Source organism: Chionomys nivalis, chromosome 9, assembly GCF_950005125.1.
Source record: "Chionomys nivalis chromosome 9, mChiNiv1.1, whole genome shotgun sequence".
In the NCBI taxonomy this organism is placed as follows: Eukaryota; Metazoa; Chordata; class Mammalia; order Rodentia; family Cricetidae; genus Chionomys; species Chionomys nivalis.
Genome location: NC_080094.1, coordinates 53,630,053 through 53,654,430, shown reverse-complemented (window position 1 = coordinate 53,654,430; position 24,378 = coordinate 53,630,053). Strand labels below are relative to the sequence as shown.

General features: G+C 41.8%; 1 protein-coding gene across 3 annotated transcripts in view; it reads left to right on the top strand.

Annotated features, from left to right (window-relative positions):
* Window positions 1-10: 10 nt before the first annotated feature.
* Tmem62 (transmembrane protein 62) overlaps window positions 11-24,378 on the top strand; it is a 31,303-nt gene continuing 6,935 nt past the window's right edge. The window contains exons 1-12 of one of the 3 annotated variants that reach the window (XM_057780758.1): window positions 11-47; window positions 717-828; window positions 1,868-2,005; window positions 3,768-3,813; window positions 5,712-5,853; window positions 7,882-8,006; window positions 8,141-8,263; window positions 10,367-10,522; window positions 13,070-13,229; window positions 16,578-16,691; window positions 19,529-19,613; window positions 22,566-22,670. In XM_057780758.1, the coding sequence (XP_057636741.1) occupies window positions 30-47; window positions 717-828; window positions 1,868-2,005; window positions 3,768-3,813; window positions 5,712-5,853; window positions 7,882-8,006; window positions 8,141-8,263; window positions 10,367-10,522; window positions 13,070-13,229; window positions 16,578-16,691; window positions 19,529-19,613; window positions 22,566-22,670 (1,324 nt within the window). In that variant the 5' untranslated portion in view covers window positions 11-29. The other 2 variants (XM_057780756.1, XM_057780759.1) reach the window with 2 other exon arrangements.

The following is a 24,378-nucleotide window of genomic DNA, read 5'->3' as shown; positions in this document are numbered from 1 at the left end:
TCCTCATACACACTTTGATTCTCACAAGCATGTTGCACGCACAGAAGGTATCATTAACTTCGCTTTACAGGTGCAGAGGCCGCACCACGGAGGTCAGGGATGCCTGGCCCTGGAGGAGCCAGGTGACGTGCTGCCTCCCGGCCACCCCCTCGCTTGGCTCTTCCTGGTCCTCACTACTTTGGCAAAGGCCGGGGAGCGGGGCGCGGAGCTGCGGAGGCCGGGGCTGAAGCGACGAGCAGCTGTGGCGGTGGCGGCGGCCTGCAGGCGGCCTTAGAGGCCGGAAGTGCGGCCGGAGCGCACCGGGGCCGCGCCGCGATGGCGGGAGTGCTGGCCCTCCGGGTGGTGGCGGGGCTGGCGGCGGCAGCGCTGGCAGCCCTGCTGTTGGAGCACTACGGCCTGGCCGGACCCCCCTCGCCGCTGCCGAAGCCCCGAGACGCCCAGAGGCCGCACCCCGCCCCGGGATCCGGAGCCCACAACATCTTCTGGGGTCTGCAGGTGACGCGGCGGGAGGCAAGGGACGGCGCTGGGGTGGGCAGCCCAGTCCAGCAGGGGGCCTCGGTCGCGTTCCGATTGCTGGGTCAGCGCCCCGCTCGCTCCTTCCCCGGGGTTCCGTGGCGCATCTTTTTCTTTCCCTTTCCGCGCCCGAGAGCTGCGGGGCCACCCCAGTAGTTCCTGACTCAGATTGTGTGTCTCTGTCCAATTCCTGCTTTTGACAGATATCCGACATTCACCTGAGCAGGTTTCAAGATCCCGGCAGAGCATTGGACTTAGAGAAGTTCTGTTCGGAAACCATAGACATCATTCAACCAGCCCTTGTCCTGGCCACTGGTAGGGGGGATTCCTGTACTGTGCTGTGCTGTGCTGTGCTGTGGTGGTGATGTACTGTAGTTCTTGATGGTAGAATGGGAAGCAACTGTTGGCTTGAGGATGTTAGGAACAGGAACCCTGTGGACGCAGCTGACAGGAAGCCCTTTGAGCTACAGGCAAGGGGACTTTGTAATTTCCTTTACCAGTTGATACTAGAGTCAGGATTCAGGCTAATGCTTTGCCATTTCAAGGTTTTCTCAAGGCAGTAGATATAAAGCGTGTGATGTGTTTATGACTAGGTGTTATCTGCCATATATGTATCGCGCGCCCGTGCGTGCGTTTGCGTGTGTGTTGAGTGTGTGTGTGTCGTGTATGTGTGTGTTGAGTGTGTGTATGTGTTGAGTGTGTGTGTATGTGTATTGAGTGTGTGTTGATGGTGATGATGTACCGGCTGATGTCCCACTGAATTTGAGAATTAGGAAAAGCCCTTTAACCAGGAATCAAAAGTTCTCCTTTGTTGACTTAACGTTTTCTGTACAAAGAGGTTAACCTTATGTTTTCAGTTACTTTAAGGATTCAAGTTACTTCATTCCTTGGTAGTTTTCTAACTGCATTTCCTATACTCTTCCAGTCTATGCACAAGTGCTCCCAAAGTTTGGGGCAGAGAAAAAGTCCAAGGTGTATTTGTGTTTTTTTATTGGATGGTTCAGTTGTCACTCTACTGAAACACATCCACTGTTAAGATGAGTTATCAGTCCTCAATAAGCCCCTGCTTCAGGTGTTCTGTTTGCTTTCAAAGAAATTTTGGTTTTTTTATAAATTATTTCTAATATCATAATAACCACATAAACACTTGTTAACTTATGATAATAGAGCCCTTGCTGAGACAATCATCTTGGTTTAAATGGCTCGCTTTGGGCATATGTGGACTCATAACTGATTTTATGTATGTGTGCTGAGTAGCTGAAGAATTTGTATTCCTTCGGCTCGTGTGTTTGTCTGAGCCCCCCACTCCCGGAGTTTATTTTACATTGCAGTTCAATTCTGTGTAAACTCACAGGAGACCTGACAGATGCCAAAACAAAGGAACACTTGGGATCCAGACAACATGAGGTAGAATGGCAAACTTACCAGAGAATCCTGAAGAAGACCAGAGTCTTGGAAAAAACCAAATGGCTGGATATCAAAGGAAATCATGGTAAAAGCCAAGAGCCAAATAAAATTGCACACACACACACACTCCCTTCAGAAACATAGATTTTTCTAGTTTAGATTATAAAGTTATAAAATGGGAACTAATAACAAAGTTAGATATAATGAAGGCCACATTTTTTTGTTTGTTTTTGGGTTTTTTTGTTGTTGCTGTTCTGTTTTGTTTTTTGAGACAAGATTTCTCTCGAGCTTTTTCCTGTCCTAGTACTTACTCTGTAGAACAGACTGGCCTTGAACCCACAGAGATCCGCCTGCCTCTGCCTCCTAACAACTGGGGTAAAAGGCGTGCACCACCACCACCCAGCTAAAGGCCACATCTCTTATACACAGCTGTAACATATGATATTAAAACTTCAGAGGCAAGTAGAATTCTGTGAGTTTGAGGCCAGCATAGTTTATATAGCAAGTTGTAGGTCGGTCAGGCTCCATAGCAAGACCTTGTCTCAAAAGATAAAAAGATAAAAGAAAGAAAGGGGGAAAAAAAGGAAATCCAGAGGCAAAGGCAGGTGTATCTCTGTAAGTCTGAGGCCAGCTTGAGCTACAGAGCAAGTTCTAGGACAGACTCCAAAGCCACGGAGAAATCCTGCCTTGAAAACCAAAAGGAGAATCTAAAACATTTAGATGTCGCTGTAAGCCTTTCATGTGAAAGTTAGTACGATGTTTTCCTCTTTACAAAGGAGAAAGAGTTCTTCAGAAATTATGGCTTAAGCTGAATGGTGGTGGCGCACACCTTTAATCCCAGCACTTGGAAGCCAAAAGCAGGTGGTAGATCTCTATGAGTTCCAGACTAGCCTGATCTGCAAGAGCTAGTTCCAGGATAGGCTCCAAAGCTACAGAGAAACCTTGTCTTGAAAAAAAAAAACTCAAAAAATTATGTTTTTAAAAAACCCTACATTTTGTTAAGTGAAAAGAAGCTAAATCTACATCTTCGTACTCTATGATTCCATTTATATGACATTTAGAAGATAAAAACTATAGGCAGATGACAGATTGTAGTTGCCAGAGGTGGGGTAGAAGGAGAAACTGACTTTAAAGGCATTAAGAAAATTTGGGGTATGATTAGACTGCTTTATATTTTGATTGTGGTCTTGGATATATCACTGTGTATTTGTCAAAATCCATAGACCTGAGATTGAGAAGCTAGCTCAACTAGCTGGTAGAGTGTTTGCCTCGTACATGTGAGGCACTTGCTTTGATCCCCCGAACTGTGTACTAGGTGTGACAACATTCCTGAGGTAGAGGTAAGAGCCTCACAAGAGATTCCAGGTCATTCTCTCTAGAATAGGGAGTTCCGGGCCAGCCTGGACTAGACAGACTCTCTGTTAGAAGCACTTGCTATGTAGAATTCATTTCTTTCTGCCTCTGTAACCCCATGATGAAAACAGAACAACAAGATGGGTAGGGTAGCATGTGCCTGTCCTCCCCGCATAAGGAAGGCTGAAGCAGGATGAATCAGAGATTGAGACCAACATGAGCTAGTGCCAGACAAGCAGCAACAGCAGTGTAGACTTAGAATTTTGAAACTGACTTGTTCTAAACAAAATTACAAAGTACTTACTATTTCTTCAGTATATTTGGTGCCTTAAAAGCTTCTAGGTAATCTGAGTTTGGTGAAGTTACTGTTCTTAAAATGTTGAGTGACACTCTGCCATTTAAAGGGTTACAGAAAGTGCTGTGTTCTTATGTCATTGACATGTTTGCATTTTTCTATTTTGCATAGGTGAATGTTTGCTTTTTTTTTTTTTTAGATGCATATAACATTCCAAGCCTGGAGAGCATCACAAATTATTACAGGTACCTGAATGAGCACAGTGCAGACTACTAAGTAGGATCTGTCAGGAGGGTCAGTCCAGTCAATGAATGAGTGGAATCTTTGTTTCCAAGACAGGCTTTCTCTGTAACTTTGTTGCCTCTCCTGGAACTCACTCTGTAGATCAGGCTGGCCTCAAACTCACAGAAATCTGCCTGCTTCTGCCTCCTGAGTGCTGGGATTAAAGGCATGCACTACCACCGCCCAGCAAATGAAATCATTTTTAAAAGATGAAATTTCTGTTTAAAGAATTTTTGATAATTTAGAAAATGAGCTGTCATGTATGTGTGTATGTGCGCGTGCGTACACACATGTGTGTTACAATCAGTCCTTTTTAAAAAATATTTTTCTCTGCTTTAATTCTTTTTATATCTTGTTATGTTCCCCAGGTTGGTCTGAACTTCTAATTCTCCTTCCAGCCTCAGCCTCTCATGCTAAAAGTATAGGCATGAGCCACCACGCTTGGCTCTCTCTTTTCCTTTCTCTCTTTCTCTTTCTCTCTGTTTATTTTTGAAATAGAGTCTTACTAAGTAGATCAGGATGGCTTGGAACTCACCTCCACCTCTTCCAGCCTCCACCTTAAAAATGCTGGGATTAGGGGTGTGGGCCGCCACACCCAGCTTCCTTTAATTCCTTTGGTTACAACTGGGACAAAGTAGAAGTCCTTTGGAGGAGTGTTAGTAGGTGGACTGCTGGGTCAGTGGGATTTCAGAAAACTGAGATACTGTCAACCTCTGGAGTGGCCAGAAAGACCAGTGGTCACCCATGACTGCTTTATCCTTTCCTCCGATTAATATAAACATTACATTTTCTTCATATGTCATGAGTGTGATTTCACCTGGGAACCTCTGTGTTAGAAGCAGTCTCTACGTTTCAGTGTGCTGGGATACTTCTTTTGGTCGCAATTTCACTTTCAGTTCTGGCTACTGAGGAGATTTATTGTGCTTTGTCATTTAATCGAGCACTGGGTGTTCTTTAAGAGCTCTTCACTAGCTGTGTGGTCTCAGGGATAGAAGAGCTATCAGGGATAGAATGGCCCCTGCCTCCAAAGGAACTTATGTTCTGGTAATACTAAAAGGAGGGAAGATGTGTCAGGACAGCATTAGAAAAGAATGTGAAGGAATGGCTGATGAAATGCTGCCTTGCATTTCATAACAGGAAGTCAGGAAAGGTAGAGGTCGTCACAGGGTGGACACAGCGAAGGCCTTGAAAAGGGAGTGAAATGTTCTTAAGAGATGGGCTGTGGTTGCAGGTCTGTTCCATTGGTTTTCAAACCTGAGTGTGCAGAATAGCTGCCAGGTTAGACTTTTAATAAAGAGTCCCTCGTTTTTCTCCAGGTGTTTGTTGTAATGGATATTGACCCCACGGCCTTGTGCAAGCTGGGCACGATGGCACACACCTTAAATCCCAGCTCTCAAGAGGTAGAGGCAGGCAGATTTCTTTGAATTTGAGGCCAACCTGATCTACATATTGAGTTCCAGGACAGCTAGGGCTACACAGTGAAACTCAGTCTCCACACACTCACACACACAAAAAGAAGAAGAAGAAGAGGAGGAGGAGGAGGAGGAGGAGGAGGAGGAGGAGGAGGAGGAGGAGGAGGAGGAGGAGGAGAAAGAAGAGAATAAAGAAAAAAACCCACCCAAACCCAATAAATTAATTAATGAAGAAAAGTCATATTTCTTTAGCATGGCTTAAAGTGATTGTGCCGTCCTAGGGGTGGTCCCTTGGTCAGGTGATGGGCCTGGTCCAGTTGAAATGTTAGGTCTCTGTGATTGTATTATATTGACTAGAAGTCTTTTCTTGATGCGCTTTTATTACTATTCTAACATGAAGCCCATTCTTTCTATCATTGCACTAAAGCCTTTCTGTTTGTATCTTTTAGGAAATATTCTGCTGTGCGGAAGGACGGCTCTTTCCATTATGTGCACACTACTCCCTTTGGCAACTATTCTTTCATCTCTGTGGATGCCACCCAAAGGCCAGGGCCTAAGAGACCCTATAATTTCTTTGGAATTTTAGATGAGGTATGAGTTGAAAAAATTCACTTCCCTTTTTAGCTTACCTGTTTTTATTTTTTCTTGAATATATTTAGACCGTTTAGTTACCTGAAGTAAACATGTTCTTATCTAGATATGTTCCAGAAAAATTTTACTGCGGTTACAGATATGTCTGGAAGCTACTAGCTGCTTCAGAATTGTTACTGCTGTCTCTATTCTTACCCGAAAGTTGGGAAGAGAGCACCTCACTTTTTATATTTATCTATCAAGTGTTTTTTGAATATGTATTAAGTATAGGCTATATTCAGCAAGCTACAGGGCCTATAGCTTAGTATATTATATGTTATATTGTTGCCAATATTATTTAGTAGTCTATATTTTTTCTAATAAGAGAACAACTTAAACATTTTGGCAAGGCTAAGAACCTGAGAATCTAAGAAGCTCTTGCTATGTCTTAGCACAGCAAATGCCAGTTCCTTATTTGATGAGCACATGCTCTTATATGAGACACATACACCTGCTTAGAAGAGTAAAAGGAGCTAAGATCAAGTAAGTTCCTGGGTGTGTCGTTCAGTATCAGAGCATGTGACCAGTTCAGAAAACTGTAGCAAATGCAGAGTTCCTCAGGCACTGAAAGAGCTGAAAGAGGTTCAGAGTTATGTGAAGGTTCTAGAAGTAAAGAATACAGGATACAGTTATATTTCGTTTCCTAATCACCAAGTGCCTTTAGTGAGCTGGTGAACTAATATTTTTTCTTAGAATAGAGTTTTAAATATACAATGCACAGATCAAGTACATAAAAATCAATTGTGGTGTTACCTAATGCAGAATCCCTGGTCTTCTGTTAATTTAGATTTTTTAATTTTGTCTTATTTGTATGAGTGTTTGCCTACATATATGTCTGTATACCGTGTGCATGCAGTGCCCATGGGAATCAGAAGCGGGCAGTAGATCTTCTGGAACAGGAGTTACAAATGATTGTGGTCCACCATGTGGGTGCTAGGAACTGAACTCAGGTCCTCTTCAAGAGCAACCAGTGCTCTTAACCACTGAGTCATCTCTCCAGCCCCTGAGTCTCCCTAGTCTTACCCCAATTTTACCAAATTAGAAAGGGCAAGGCCCAGAAATTCATTACTGTATGCATGTTATAGATATTATAAGTACATATTCTGTATGTGCAAATTATGTTTTGAAATCAGTGTCATGAGGTGTTTTAAATACAATAAAATATACTAATTTTAAGTGTTTGAAGAATTTACAAATGTATATGCTGTTTTTAACTTTCTCTCAGTCAAGATTTAGGACCTGTCTACCACCCTAGAAAGTTTTCTTGTGGAATCTGTCCTTATTCTGATGGTACAAGTGATTGATTTTCTATTAGCATGGTTTTATTTATTCTAAATTTTTAGGTAAATGTGATCCTACAGTATGCATTTTTGGGTTTGGCTTCTAATTCTCAGTGTGATGCTTCTGAGATGTGTGTCTGTGGTTGTGGCCATCCGTAGCTTTTCCTTTTTTATTGCTGAGTATTCCATTATGTGGGTATTTTATTTTGTTGGAGTTTCTAATATTTGACTATATAGAATAGAGACGTTAAGACGTTTAGGTTTGTCGGTGGACATATAACATGTGTATGTTTTAGACTTTTGGCTTAGTGTTTCTTTTAGAAATTGTGATATAGCAGTACAACACTAAAAAGATTAGTTGTCTCATTAAGTGGATAATTATTCCCCCATTCCTGACACTGGGGATTGAACCCAGGACCTCGTGCTTGCTGCTAGGAAAAAGCTCTACTCCTGAGCCACACTCCTAACCCTGAAAACAGTGACTAACTTATTCTTCAGTTTCGTATGCATCAAATGCAGATGGTGCTTGCTCTGCTCACTGCAGTCCTCTCAGAAAGGATTATAATGTGAATGAACACGGTTCAAACTGATAGAGATCTTTTCAGGTCATGACCTACTAGAATTGGGCCACACAGACAATGTGATTATTGTTATAAACTTTAGGGGAAATGTTTGACCTGTCTGGCATTGGATTTTTCTCCCATTTCAGAAACAGATGGAGGAACTCTTATCGTTCTCCAAGAAAAGTAGTCAGAGCAACCAGACAATTTGGTTTGGACACTTTACAACATCTACTATCCTTTCTCCGTCCCCGGGGATCCGGACAGTAATGAGGTAAGGCAGGTTCTAGAACCTGAACTGGTCATTTCCAATTGCTGAATCCACTTGCTTTTCTGAAGAGACTTTCTTACTGATTTGGCACACAGTTTGTCTTTATTCATTCATTCTGTTTATTTTTCGCTGTTTAGTTCGGCCACAGCTTATTTGTGTGGGCACCTCCACACTCTTGGTGGACTGATGCCTGTTTTACACACTCGTCACTTTACAGGCACTTTGGAACTTGAAGTGGGAGACTGGAAAGACAATAGAAGGTAAGAAAGCCTCCCTGCAAATGAAGTTTACACACATTTGCTAAAACAGTGACACTTTCTTATTTGATGGGTTATCCCAGGAAAAACTTATGATAATTCTGTTGTTTTGGTTTGTTATTTTGAAGAATAGTTCTAACTATGTAGCCCAGGCTAACTTTTAATCCTTCTGCCTCTGCCTCCTGAGTGCTATCATTAAAGGCATGTGGCACCACCAGGCTAATAAAATCACACACGTCTCAATTTCTTTGCTTGTTGCTGTGGTAAAACACTCTGACGAAGCTACTTAGGGGAGAAAGTTGATTCTGGCTCAAAGCAGTAGGAGTCTGAAGCAGCTGATGACATCGTGTCCACAGTCAGGAAGATAGCAGAATGCTCAGCTCCCTTCACTTATGTCCCCTGAACCAGGCAGGACACAATGGGTGGGATTTTAACAAAATCAAAATATTCCCCCCCAGATGCCCAGAAACCCATCTCAGGTGACTCCAGGTCTTGTCAAGCTGTCAGTTAACGTGTCTCTAGCAATCTTTTCCATTATGTAAAACCTTGTTACAACAGTGATTTTTTAAAAAATTAATTATTTTTTATTAGATGTATTCATTTTATTTTATGTGAGTGTTTTGCCTGCGTGTGTGTATGTACACCGTGTGCATGCCTGGTGCCTGCAGAGGTCAGAGGGGAACAGATCTCCTGGAACTGGAGTTATGCATGGTTGTGAACCACCGTGTGGGTGCTGGGAACTGAACCCAGGTCCTCTGCAAGAGTAGCAAGTGCACTTAACCACTGAGCCATCTCTCCAGCCCCCAAAGCACTGGTGTTTATCATCATTATGCCATGTAAACTTTAAGACATGTCTATTAGAATGCAGGGTTTCTCTTTCTTTTATTCCTTTTGAGGCACATAGCTCCTAACTGGCCTGATACTGGCTGTGTATGTATACAGGCCGATGGAGAAATGTTTGTGCCTTCTGAGTGCCGGGACCAAGGCATACACAACCATGTGTGGTTTTTTCATTTTCTTTCTTTCTTTTTCTTTTTCTTTTTCTTTTTTTTTTTTTGAAAGCATGGTTCAGGCTAGCCTAAAACTTACTCTTTAGCCTCTTGACTCATCCTTTCAAGGACTGGGTCTACAGATAGGAGCCACCACAATTTGGGTTACTATGTAGTTTTAAACTCCAATGTTCATAAGAATTGTGGGGAAAAAGAATTGTGAAAGAGTTTAACGGTGTCCAAATCCCACCATTAAAAACGTTATCGGTGTGGCTGGTCTGTGGACCAGACTCTCAGGTGCACTGGAACTAGATTTTTTTCCCTTGAATTTTGTGCCTGACCTTCTAGTTATTGCTGTCATAGCAATTTAAATTCTTCAACTAAATGAGAGTTCATACTTGATATAGCATTGTTGGTGGAATGAAGAATACCTGATCTTGGGCTTATGATTTTTTTTTTAAAGACTTTATTTGTTTATTTATTGTGTATACATACATGCCAGAAGAGGGTACCAAATCTCATTATAGATGGTTGTGAGCCACCATGTGGTTGCTGGGAATTGAACTCAGGACCTTTGGAAGAGCAGGCAATGCTCTTAACCTCTGAGCCATCTCTCCAGCCCCTGGGCTTATGATGTTTGAACCCCAGGTTCAAAACAATAGTGTAATAGTGCTGTCTAGAATAAAGTGAACCAAGTTAAAAAGATTTAAAATCAAAGAGTGCAGGCCTTGTTGTGGGACGCGTTAGAGTCATGAGCTCAGTGAGAGTCCTGCTGACCCACAGGTGGGAAGACAAAGCTGCAGGAAAGAGGGAAGAGCCTGGAGCAACCCCAGCCCGCACCAGTGGTTTCTACATTTGCTCTGTGTTTATTCTCAAGTCTCTCCCTCTCTTTTTGAGACAGGGTCTCCTGTAGCCCAGGCTCGCCTTGTAGCTCACTGTCTAGCCCAGGATGACCACAAACATCTGATCCTCCTGCCTCTACCTCCTGAGTGTCACACCTGGGTTTGGAACCCAGAGCTCCCTGTACGCTAGGCAAGCACTCCACCACTACATCCTGAGCCCACTCAAGCTCAGAGTGAGAAGTAACTAAATTCCCTTACTCTCCTCTGGCCTCCAGGTACCGGATCTTTGCCTTTGACCACGACCTCTTTAGCTTTGCAGACGTAACCTTTGACAAGTGGCCTGTGGTTCTTATCACCAACCCTAAATCACTCCTCTATAGTTGTGCCAAACATGAACCACTAGAAAGGCTCTTCCATTCAACACACATCAGGTATGTTTCAGTGTTTCAGAATTTACTTTCACTTTGAAACGGGTGAAGAATAAGTCATTGTGATTCTATTCCCATGTAAAAGCTAGGGGATGTCCCACTTCTGTTTTTTTCAACAGTCTACACAGGTAAACTGTATTCATTGTTTCAACCCATTCAATATACATAATATATACGTGTGTGCATATATTCTATACACATATATACATACATATATATAAATAAATAATTTGGGAGTTGGGACTTGATCCGGGGCCTCACGCATATCAGGCATATGTTCTACCACTATTTCTAATCCCCTAAAATGTAATTTTTAAAAAAGACGATAAAATCTTTTAAAATCATCCAGAAACTCTTAAGCCAATCATTATGAAAGACTCCCGGAATGGGGAGACTCTCACTCAAGTCTTGGGATAACATGACCCCCCAGAAACTCATGAGAGACCATCCTTGCTGCAATCACACAAGGTTTATTGACAGGACAGGAACCAGTGCACTGGGGCCCCAAACTCATTTTCCACGCAGGGGTAGAGGTTGACCCTGAGAAGCAGGGAGAAGGGGTATTTAGGGGAAGAAACCACAACTCAAAGGGGGTAGGGAGGGCGTCATTGGAAAATTCCGAAAATACCAGTGATCATTACAATGGGGTAACTCCCCGTTTCTCAAGATTGTTCTCAAGATTATAATCTAACTTTATGGTCAGTTAGTTCCTGGAACAGAGTCACTGAACCTGCTAACCTAGATTTTTGGTTCTTCTCTCCCTGCTAGATTTTTGGCTCTATTTTTCCTGCTAGATTTTTTTTGGCTCTATTCTTTCTGCTAGAGGGGTCTGGATTTATTCGGGTCTTTCAATTATTTTTTGTATATTTTATTACAGTCTTTCTATTCACATGTTTACATTGCTACTACCATAACATATTACCTTGTAATCTATACTTATTTATTCATTTTTATTAATTATTTGCAGGGCTGGGGATCAAATTAAGGCCTTATATGTTATAATCCACAGCAGAAAGTTGCAGTCCACCACAAATGTAAGGACAAATGAGAGTTCTTTATTTAAGCCTGAGACCGAGGGCAGGCTTCTGCTATGAAGAATTCTAGGAGAGTAGGGTTTATAAGTCAAAACCACAATTGTACCCTAGCAGAGGCAAGCAGGGGGTCAAATGTTGCAAAGCCTTCAATTCCCTTCATTAAAACAATGCTGTGGCTGCCTGGGATCAGTCTGCTCAGTGGGATGTGCTTGGTGGGGTTGGGGAGCTGGGTGTGTGTGTGGGGGTGAAGCACAGGAGGGAGCTAACTGAAAAAGGACAGAGCTGCTTTGGGGCATTTCAGGATTCCAGTGAGGCAGCTGCTCTGCCACAAAACTCTGCCTCAGCCCCACATATCCTGCTTTTGGACATTTGTATTATACATCAGGGTTCCTCTACCCCCCGTTTTGCTAAATAACCTGCCAAAAGAATAGGTTGTATAATCCTGATGAAATTCAAAATATAGTTTATGTATGACTTTGGTAATGTTTGTTAAAAGAATTCTAATGAGACATTATTTTTGGAAAACGTCTTTCAAATGTAAGATCACTTTTAAAAATATTTTTTTAAATTTTATTTTGAAAAGTAATCTAAGCCAGGTGTGGTGACAGCATCTGAGAGGCTGAGGCAGACAGACAAGCAGTGCAGCGTCACAGCTCTGGGAGAGCAGCGTCATGGAGGAGACGTGTGCTTGCCCGCTTCTAAAGGGCTACTGTTAGCACCTCTGAGCGTTCCTTCAAAGCAGTCTCCAGAGAGACAGGTTCTCATACTATTCTCACCGGAAGGCACAGACTAAGCAAATTCCTGTCTTCTCTGTGCACAGAAAGCACACCCCGATTTAACTACTCAATCGTATTTTTAATGGCATCTGGATATCAGCACTAGGTGTTATCTGAAAAGCTCTGGTTATAACTTGCATTTTCTGGTTAGTACATCAGGAACCAATGAATGAATTATAGACTTGACATAGGATTAATAGGCATTCTCTTCCTAAGAGTAAAACCAGGAATTCAGGAATTTCTTCAGAAAGGATTTTTAGTCTATGCTAGGTAGATTTCTCAGAAGAAACTGGTTTGCTTCATGAAAAATAATAGTTTCTGGGGTGTGGGGTATAATTCTGTGGTAGAACACTTGCCTAGCATGTCCTTAACACTACAAAAGAAAGAAAAAACATAGTCTCAATTTCTTTTTTTGTGTGTTTTTTTGGGGGGGGGTTGTTTTTTGAGACAGGGTTTCTCTATAGCTATAGAGCCTGTCCTGGAACTAGCTCTTGTAGACCAGGCTGGCCTGGAACTCACAAATATCCACCTGCCTCTGCCTCCCGAGTGCTAGGACTAAAGGTGTGCACCACCTCCGCTCAGCTAATTTCTTAGCAGTTCATTGCCAAGTTGTACAAGGTCTTTGCAGTTGTACAGTGTGGCCCTGCCTGCATTCTATGTCCTCAGGTTACAGTAGTGTTGTTCTCTAAGAACAATGTCCTGTGCTGAAATCATGCAGCTTCTACATGCTCTCATTCCAGAGTGCTGGCCTTTTCCTTATCCCCCATCACTTCTGTAACTGTTAAGATTGATGGAGCTAATGTAGGCCAGGCTGCTCAAGTGTCTGGTCCTATCTTCATACTGAAGTGGAACCCTAAAAACTACAGTAACGGGACACACACCATAGAAGTATCTGTCCAGGTAAATTGTCGTTTTTAGTTTCTTCTGTTATTGCATGGGCTCTCGCCACAGTGAACTCTGATTTGGGTTTTGTTGCTAGTCAGTTGGTAGTAAACAAATTTGATAAACAGTAAATAAAGTTTGAACACAGGATATTTAGCATGTTCTTTTGGAAGTTACATTTGATGTATTTATTTTCTGTGTCCGGGCAGGGAGAACTACAGGCACCATGATGCAAGTGTGGAGGTTAGAGGACAGTTGGAGGGGGTCTGTTCTCCTTTAAATATACCATACAGTCATGGGAATTTACCTCAGGTTTAGGCATCGTGGCAAGCACCTTTATCCATTGAGCCATCTCATTGGCCCCGAGTTTTCTTGTCCTTGTGATCTGCTTTTATCCCTACGCAATCATGGATATCTGTTTTCAATCTTACATTCATGACTTTAAAAAATTAATCTGCTAAAGCCTGGTTAGGTGGCACATATATATATAATCCTAACTACTCAGGAGACGGAGGGAAGAGGACCATGAGTTTGAGGTTAGCCCAGGTAATATGGTAAGTGTTATGTCCAGATCCGCAAAGTCCTCCAGAAACCAACAAGGAGTCTGAGTGCTGTATGTAAAAGCAATGAGCCTTTATTTTATACAAGTTTGCAAACTCAGTCTCTCTGTATGTCCAACGTATTGGAATAATCAGAGAGCCCCGAGGTCAGTTAGAGTTGAGTTTTTTTAGTAGTAAAAATGGGAGTGAGGGACTTCTAAGGTTCAGGACCCCTGATTGGCTGACATTTGTCTAGGGGTGTCCTGGTGAGTGTGTGCTGGCAGGTGATCCTATCTACAGCAGTTGGAACATTAGGCATTTCCTTTGGATGGTCTGTTCTTGGGTGGTGGTTGGGTAATCTCAGTTTGTGGTCCTTCCTGCAACCAGGTATTGCCTCAGGGTAAACTACTGAGACTCAGGCCTCCTTTAAACTTATCTTGGCTAGGTCCTACACTGGCAGGTGATAATGGTTGGGTAAAGAACTTTCTTTGGGTGGTCTGTTTCTATTAAGCTTATCATGGCTGGCTCCTACAGTGAGATACTATCTCAGAAGAATTCAATCTACTGACTGATTATTAAACAGGTAGCTTGGTTCTTCCACTCATTAATGGTAAAGTTCTGTCCAATTTAAATACATCACATTAGATAGGTATGGTTGTATGAACACACATGTGCATGTGTGTTTGTTTGTGTGTGTATGTGTGCACATATATGTGCACGCATATGCATTTGGTTGATTCAAATCAGAATCCAAACAAGGCTTACATAACAATTAGCCCTGGCTGTCCTGGAACTCTCTCTGTAGATCAGGCTGGCCCCTGTCCTGACTGCTGGGATTAAAGGTGTATAATACCACCACCTGGCAATATCTTCCATTTCTTTTTTTTTTTTTTTTTTTTGGTTTTTCGAGACAGGGTTTCTCTGTGGCTTTGGAGCCTGTCCTGGAACTAGCTCTGTAGACAGAGGCAGAGGCAGGCGGATCTCTGTGAGTTCAAGACCAGCCTGGTTTACAGAGCTAGTTCCAGGACAGGCTCCAAAGCCACAGAGAAACCCTGTCTTGAAAAACCAAAAAAATAAATTAATTAATTAAAAAAATAAAAATAAAAAATTGGGAGTCAAATATTGGGGTAAGAATCTGAAAGATCAGAGCACTGGGAGCAGCTACCAGTTGCTTCCTGCCTCTTCGATTTACAGTCCAAAGGATTGAGATCCCCTCTCAGTCCCGTCTTGTCTGTCTACAGTTCTCCAAACCTCTATGGTCAACTAGTGGCTAGCTCTGCCCTCTGACTCCAAGCAAGCTTTGTCAGAACACAATCAAAATATCATTCAATATTCCATATTATTCAGTGAGGCAGGGTCTCGTAATCAAAGCCAGAGCATGCAAATATGGCTGGTCTGTAGGCGGTTTTTTTCTGTCCTGCCTGCCAGCTCCCAAATCATTATGTGGAGACTTATTATTAATTATAAAAGCTTAGCTGATAGCTTAGATTTGTTTCTAACTAGCTCTTATAGCTTAAATAAACCCATATCTTTTAATCTATATTCTTATATGTGGCTTTGTTACCTTTACTCTATACTGCCCATGCTGCTTGCTCTGTGTCTCCTGGCATCTCTTCTTGACTCCACCTTCGTCTTCTCAGCATTCGCTCTGCCCTGAAAATACTGCCTAGCTATTAAACCAATCACAGTGACATATGTTCACACAGCGTAAAGGAATAGTCCACAACACTGGTCTCCCTAGCCAGCTTGAGGATCCCACTTAAAACTTCTAAGGTTGGAGTTAGAGGCAGGCAGGCCACCATACCCACTTAATTTATATGAGTTTTTGGTATCGGAACTCTCATTCATTCATTCATTCATTCATTCATTCATTCATTATGTATATAGTGTTCTGCCTGCGTGTATCCCTTCAGGCCAGAAGAGGGCACCAGATCTCATTACAAAAGAGCAGCCAGTGCTCTTAACCTCTGAGCCACCTCTCCAGCCCTGTATCTGAACTCTCGTTTTCATACTTGTGCACAAGAACTTCAATCACTGAAGTCCACTTCCCCAACCTCTACTTTATCTTTGGAGGCAGGGTCTCTCACTGAACTGATATGACTAACCTGGCCAGCCAGTGAATTCTGGGACTCAATCTCTCTTCCTCCTCCCCCTAGGACTGGGGTAATAGATATATGTATTTGTTTATATGTCTGTATGTGTACCTGTATAATTACAGAAGCTAGAAGAAGGTGTGTCATTTTCCTCAGAGCTGGTGTTAAAAGGCATTTGCAGGACACCAAGCTTGTTATATGTGGTAGCGTCCAAACCCTATTCTTCATGATTCTGTCATCTCTGCAGCCCATTTCTGGCTTTTTGCGTGGATTCCAGGGATTGAATTTGGGGATGGCTTCAGCAGCAAGCATTTCACCAACTGAGCCATTATTCTCTTTCTCCCCCTCCTCCTTTTCTTTTCCTCCTTCTTTTTTAACACAGGCTCTCACTAAACAGGTTCTGACTGGAATTCACTCTGTAGACCAGGCTGGCCTCAAACTCAGAGATCCACCTACTTCTGCTTCCCAAGTTCTGGGATTAAAGGTTTGCACCACCCTCTTGCTCTTTACTTCTCATTTCTGTCCTTACTGTCTGAGCTCCACCACTGCTTCTCTTCAGTGCAGCCCCTCAACCCCACCTCCTTCAGATTCAGCCTTTAGGTTTAGTGTGGGAAGACAAGGTGGTCCTCAAGCCCAGGAAACCTTTGTTGTTGAGAAACTGTAAATAGGTGTATAATCAGAACCTACACATACTGTATGTCTGTAAGTTGCTTCTTGGCTGTGTTTGTAACTAGGATTCTGCTGGAAGAAGTAAGAGTGTTCACCACATATTTTCTGCTAAAGAGAACACGCATCTCAAATTTGATCCTTTGGCATCATTTATTCTCCTCACTGACCACTACATTGTGGTAAGTAAATTCAATAAAATGTTACTTGTATGTGAGTGTTTGTTTTAACTGGAAATGGTAAATGCAAAGTTCTAAATAATAGTTTTAAACCTTGTAAAACAAAGTTTACTGTTTATCTATAAGAATACAATGTTTTGTGTGTATGTGATAGGGATGTATGTACCATGGCATGTGTGTGGAGGTCAGAGGACAGCCCACTGGAGCTGGTTCTCTCCTTCCACCACATGGACCATCCCAAGGACTGAATTCAGGTCATCAAGCTTGTTGGGAAGTGACTGTACTGCTGAGCCATCTCACCAAGATCTCACCAAGATCTCACCAAGCCAGGCTTTTCTTTCTTTTGATAAAGATTTACCTATTTTTTTATGTGTATGAGTATTTTGTATACATGTATGTTTGTGTACCAAATGCATGCCTGGTTTCCTTGGAGGTCAGAAGAGGGCATCAGATCCTCTGGAACTGGCATTTTGGATGGTTGTAATGCTGGGAATCAAACCTGGATCCTGTGGAAGAACAGCCAGTGAGTGCTCTTAACTGCTGAGCCATCTCTTTAGCCCTCAAGAACTTCTTTTGGTTATTTTCTTATATTAGTTTGTGCGTATGTGTGTGCATATTTATTCTTTATTGATTTTTGAGGCAAAATATTACTGTGTTTTTCAGGGTAGCCTTGGATATTTGAGATCAAGCAATCCTCCTGCCTCAGCTTCCTGAGTACATGGATTATACAAGTGCACATCACTGTGGCTGACTATTATTTCACAGTCCATGAACTCTTCCTTGTCGTGAACATCAACACAGCACACACACACACACACACACACAATAATACAGAGTAAACTGTTGAGGATAATTGAAACCTTCCTTAATTTTACTTCCCTCAAATAGCTTAGGGTATACACTTACATGCATAATATTTAAATAATTTGCTTTTTTTTCCAATTTGCTTTTATTACATGCATAATTATGCTTTTTGAAAAAAATGAATAATGGGTATTTCATTTCATCATTACAATTTTTGGATGGTGGTTTCTTCATTAATTTAAAGTTTTTGTTTTATATTCTTTTTGTTTTTTCGAGATAGGGTTTCTCTGTATAGCCCTGGCTGTCCTGGAACTCACTTTGTACATCATCACTTGAATTCAGAGATCCATCTGCCTTTGCCTCCCTAGTGCTGGGATCAAAGGCGTGTGGGGCCACTGCCTCCACCGTCCCAACTAATCTTAAATTTTATTCGGGAGATTTTTTCTTTTTTTTTTTTTTTTTTTTTTTTTTTGATTTTTCGAGATAGGGTTTCTCTGTCCTGGAACTAGCTCTTGTAGACCAGGTTGGCCTCGAACTCGCAGGGATCCGCCTGCCTCTGCCTCTCGAGTGCTGGGATTAAAGGTGTGCGCCACCACCACCCGGCCTTTTCTTTCTTTCTTTTGTTTTTTCAAGACAGAGTTTCAGCCACGCAGTGGTGGCACACGCCTTTAATCCTAGCACTCGGGAGGCAGAGGCAGGCAGATCTCTGTGAGTTCGAGGCCAGCCTGGTCTACAAGAGCTAGTTCCAGGACAGGCTCCAAAACTACAGAGAAACCCTGTCTCAAAAAACAAAAAAGGAGAAAGAGACACAGATAGAGAGAGAGAAACAGAGAGAGAGAGAGAGAGAGAGAGAGAGAGAGAGAGAGAGAGAGAGTATTCTTTGCTTATTTAGCCCTGTGGTATACAATTTACCCTTGCCCCATATCCAACTTTAAATAAACAGATTACCCTTCAGGTATAATGAACCTCTAATACTGGTTCAAGTAAATTGAGAAAAAGCAATACTAAGCCGTTCATGATATTATCAGTTAATCAGATATTTATTAATCTCTTTAGCCACATTTTTTATTACAGAGTATTTTGTTGTGATGTTAAAAACAAAACCCTGTTTCCCCTTCTTCACACACTTCAAATACCAAATGTGTGGGGCTTTCTGGCTTAAATAGTTTTCTAGTTCTCCATGGATACTGATTGGGGTGTTCTAGAATTTAACTCAGTTCTCATAATGACTGCCAAGAAATAGTGTAGATCCCACAGGCTAAGGGCTCAGCCCTCCTCCCACCCTCCCTCCTCACAGCAGTCGGATCCAGAATGTCCTGTGCTTCAGATGGACTAGCTGTAAATTGGAGGTTCCTAAGACTTCCTTTCTTGGGATTAGTAGTTTTCTAGAATGGCTCACAGAACTCAGGAAGACAGTTTCCTTACGATTACTGGTTTATTATTTAAGGATAAAACTCAGTATCAACCAGATAGAAGAGAGGCAGGGAAGAGGCTTGAACGTCATTGTCCACGTCCTAGGAGGCACATGCCACTCCCCGTCCCAGCACTCCTGCTATTCACTAGAGTCGTCTCTGGAACCCTTCACCCAGGGTTTCTATGCAAGTTTCCCTGTGTAGGCCTGGTTGGTTAAATTATTGGCCCTTAGTGATGAATTCAACGCCCTTTCCCCTGGAGAACAAAGGGGGATGGTATAAGGACACGGTGCCAGCCCTCGGCGCTTAGCTGATCCATCTAGCAACTAGCCCCCTATTCTAAAGCTTCTTATTAATCACAGGTGACATTCCTTCTGCTCACCACCCCAGAGCTGTCTGAGGAACCTGGGGCTATAACCAAGTATTTTATGAGGAAGTATTCTACTATTTCCTGTTATCATTTATAAAATTATAAAGATCTTAGGAGTTATTGGCAGGAAATTTATAGATTGAAATACGTATTTCTTATTATGTCTCATACATTTTGTTAATGAAGCCAGTTTAAAAGCCTTGCCTGGAGTTGTGCCAGCATATCTGTTCATATCAATGTCTCTTTCTTTGCAGGCCCGGGTCCTGTTTGTGTTGATTGTGCTGACCCAGCTCACCATTCTGATTACATTTAGATATCTAGCATACCCAGAGCTTAAAGGTCAGTAGACATGATTCCCTTTGTTCTCAGAGGACTTAAAAGTATCCCATAACACCCTCATCGTTAGCAAAGATACAAAGCAGTGTGAACTGTCTTCGTTGCACTCTGTGAGGTGCATTCTTCAGATGACCATTATTTTTTCTGTGATATTTATCTTGAAAAATAATTCTTTCCCACCCCAGTATATGGCAATAAAATGTGATTTAATCAAAATATGGCAAATTCACAATATAACTCAAAATGGCCAACTTTTAATTTAAGTAATTGTTTTTTTATAAATAGCTATTTAATGTAAGTTTATGTTTGAAATACCTTTGAATAGAAAAAATTTAATTCAAATATTAAAAATAAGGCACTAATACAACCTGGAAGAATTTGGCTGGGCATAGTGCACATGCTTTTAATCCCAGAACTCAGGAGACAGAGGCATTATGAATCTCCATGAGTTCAAGGCCAGCTGGTTTGCATATGGAATTCCAGGCCAGCTGGGGCCACACAGTGACATTCTGTCTCAAATTGGAGAGGGGTAAAATTTAAGTGGGGCACATGTAATCCTGAATGGCACTCTGGGCAGGCTATGGGGTCGCTATAAGGTGGTGCCTGTGGTACTCACTACCTCTCCTGAGAGATGTCTTTCCCTGTGCTGTCTCTGTAATACAGTGATAAATATGGGAATTAATTGATCATTATTAATACAGCTAGAGGAAGGTGAATTTTCAAATTATGACAGTGAGCAGGAAAGTCCCACATCCTCACCAGATTTTTTCCCCTTCTCTCCTTAGCCATTTCCTCCCTGTTGAGAGTCTATGACTGGAGGAAGTGGTCTGGTGTTATAATTGTCTCATCTCAGACTTGTTAAGGGTGATTACCTGTGTCTGTCGTTTTTAACACCCATCCTAAATAACATGTATGCTAACACCTACCTTGATGCCTTGAGCATAGCAGATGCATGTCATCCTTGTTAAGGAAGTCATGGAGATTCAGCATGCCACCAGGCTGTGTGTCATGTGCATAGAATCCCAGCACAAGAGAGATGAAGACAGGAGGATCTAGAGTTAGAGGCCAGTCTCAAGACAGGAGAAAGATTTTGTGTGCCTCCATGGTACCTGCTGTAATTGTTGCTTACTTCTTCCTAGATGATGTGATGTCAGTAGAGCTGGGCAACGGCACTAGAGAGTGTACCTTTCGTGCCTCATGTGTTTAAACAGAAGAGTCATTTGTGTTTCCACTCTTGCTTTTCCTAGTGAAGCTGTTTATAAACATGTTCCTATCAAAGCCCCAACGCTGACTATTGGTTTACAGAGCTGAAACATGGAGCTGCAGCTAGCTAACCTTTCCCCCAGTTTCCAACTGTTTCCATCCTTTACTGCGATCATACTTGGTCCTGTCCTGCTTCTGCTTAGGCTGTACTGAGAGGGTGGAGGACAGCAGTACTTTTGTCCTCCTTGCATTCTTGATGACTTAGTCTGGCCCAAGCAAGGTGTGCTGTGGCTCATGCCTGTCATCCTACCACCCAAGAGGCTAAGGCAGGAAGATTGCCATGAACACAAGAATGTCCTGGGCTACATAGTGAGTTTGGGGCCAGACGGCAATACAGAGTAAGAATCTCAAAACAAAACAAAACAACAACAACAAAACGAAAGGAAAGGAAAAAAAGAATCACCTAAGGACATTAAAAATATAGATTGGAGTATAAGAGCAGCAGCATGGAAATCCACTCCTAAGTGTTTAGGTGATTCTGAAGCATCCAGGCTTAGAGAGTACTATTTTATGTCACATCCAAAAGAGAGAAGCAAGAGCTGGACTTTGGACTGGCATTCATAGACCTTTTCTGTTAACATTTAAATCTTGGAGGGTTAAGGTTGCTTTACTAATTTTAAAATAGCATTAAAATTACATATTAGCATATTCTTCCTGACTGATTGATTACCTTAATAGCTACAACCCACCTTCTCAGTTATCTGGCTTAAAAGAAATATGTTCCTTTGAAGATATAAGGGATCTATGAGTATAGTGGAATATCATTAGGAATTATTTCATTAATTTTTTTTCTACCAGTTGTGTTTGGTTCTAGGTCTCAGGGATATCCAGCCTCTGGTTACTGGCCATCCAGGGAGGAAAGGTGGTGGTGGGGGAACTGGGAGGCGTAGAGAGACGGGAAACTGCAGTCAGGATGTAATATATGAATAATATATGACTAATTATATATGAATCAAAAAGATACAAAGAATCTAGTTTCAAAGGATTTGGACAGAACTATCACCACATTTTTAAAGTAAAGATGTATATTAGTTTGTTAGGTCTTAAATAACAGCATACCATAGTTGGCCCAAACCACAGCAAAATCTTTTCTCAAAATTCTATAGCTAAAAGTCCAAGACCAAGACTCCCCACTCTGGGAGGGAGGGCTTTTCTTCTTGCCTTGTGAACGGCTGCCTTCTTCCCTCTGTGTCCTTCCATGAGTCGTCCCTAGGTCTGTATTGTCTGTCCACTGATGGGGAGTGCTCTGTAAAGTGAGAACACATCACAAACAGGGAAAATACATATATTTGATATAGCTTTTAGAAGTCTGTGCACTGTTTAAATACTGAATCCTATGGAAAAGAGTCATGGCTTGATTGATCATCCTCTGAACATGGCAAAATCTTTCAGATCAACCTGATGATAAAAGAGTGTAGTATAGACCTCTGGCAAGTGTGTCTGTCATTTAAACTCATAGTCTATCTGAGAATTCAATCTATTATAGTATATATAATTAGGTATTCCCTTCTACGTGTCTGTCTGACCTACAACAAAGCCACATTTGAGCTTTGCCGTCTGCGATTCTGTGTATGTTGGCTCCCCAGGGTTCTGAGTTTTAGAAAGTCTAAAGAAGGAAATCTTCTAGAAAAGCTTTAGAGAAATTAACTTTGCATGTGTTTACCAGGTTTTTAATTCTTTTCTTCTGTTTAGAACCTCCGGGATTTGCAAATATGACCGCATTTTCCCTTCATATCTTGGGCAAAACTAATATCTTCTACTACTCTGTATTGTTGCTGACTTTATACACAGTGCTTGGTAAGTAAAGGATAAACTCTGAGATTATAGAGAATTCTGCTAAAGAATATATTGAGAATTTTGTCAACAAAATAATTTATATTCCAGGTATAACAAATGGCATATGAGTTCCTCATAAATCATTTTCAAACCTCTGAAACTGTAAACCACCCCATTAAATGTTTTCTTCTACAAAAATTGCTCTTATAAAGGTGTCTCTTCATAGTAATAGAAGCCCCAACTAAGACATAAAGAAATATAAATGAAATTTAAAGCAAAAAAAAATAAAAACCAGCTATTTTCTCTACACTTTTCTGGATTATGAAATCCTATCAGTCTATGATATACTTGAAATAGGCATGTGGCTTGTAAATTCTGGAAAGCCTATCATGCTCATAAGGTTTTTAACATTCTGTTGTCTAAGTTTGGCTGTCCTTGAACTTACTCTGTAGAACAGACTGGCCCCAAACCCAGAGATCTGCCAGCCTCTGCCTCCCAAGTGCTGGGATTAAAGGTGTGTACCACCATGGCAGGCTCTAAGCTTTTCTTTAATTCCTTTTCACAAATCGGAAATTTAGCTGGGTAGGAATTTGCTCTGAGGTCACCACTCCCTTTATTCCATTTCTTAATCCATTTATCTCCTTAAACACAGGATTTAGCTCTATTCCACATCCTGGTGCCCCTTTTCTCAATCTGTATGTTTTGTATTTTTATTTGCTCAGCTTGCTCCTTTTCATTATAACTTTTCATTATAACTTTATCAGAGTTAACACTAATAACCACATGACAGAGTCTATACTAGGCTGTTTTGAGATTTCCCTCTGCCAATGAATTAATCCAAAACTCTTGCCTCAGGCAGATTTTCCAGACAAAGGCAAAGAGCAGCCACATTCTTTACCCAAATATCACAAGAACAATCTCTAGGCTACATATTAACATTCTTCTCCTATGAAACCTCTTGATCCAGGCACCCACAGTTCAAAATACACTCAGCACCACTGTCTTCCATATTCCTACTAGGATGGCCCATTAAACAGCCTTTAAAGCATTCTGCTTTCCTAACCCAAATTCCCAAAGTCCATATTCCTCCAAACAAAACCGTGGCCAGGCCTATCACAGTAGTACTCCACTCCTGGTGCCAACTTCTGTCTTAGTTAGGGTTTCTGTTGCTGTAAAGAGACACCAGGACCACAGCAACTCTTTTAAAGGGAAACATTTAATGGGGAGGCTTACAGTTCCAGAGGATTAGTCCATTGTCATCATTGTGCAACATGGCAGTGTGCAGGCAGACATGGTGCTGGAGCTGAGAGTCCTACATCTTGAACAGCAGACAACAGGAAGTGGTCTGCCTCACTGGGCATGGCTTGAGCATATACAAGTCCTCAAAGCCCACCTACACAGTGACACACTTTTTTCAACAAAACCATATCTACCTACCTAACAAGGCCATACCTCCTAATAGTGCCATTTTCTTGAAAGGCCATTTTCTCTCAAACCATCACATTTTATTTTCTATGCATGTTTATATGTGTGGGCACATGTGCCACAGTGTGTATTTAGCAGTCAGAGAATAACTTGCAAGAGTCAGTTCTCTCCTTCCACTATGTGGGTCACAGGAACTGAACTCAGGTGGTCAGGCTTAGTGACAGGTACCCTAACCCACTAAGTGACCACACTGGCCTAGACCCATAGGTTTGTTTATTTGTTTATTTGTTTGTTTCATTTTTCA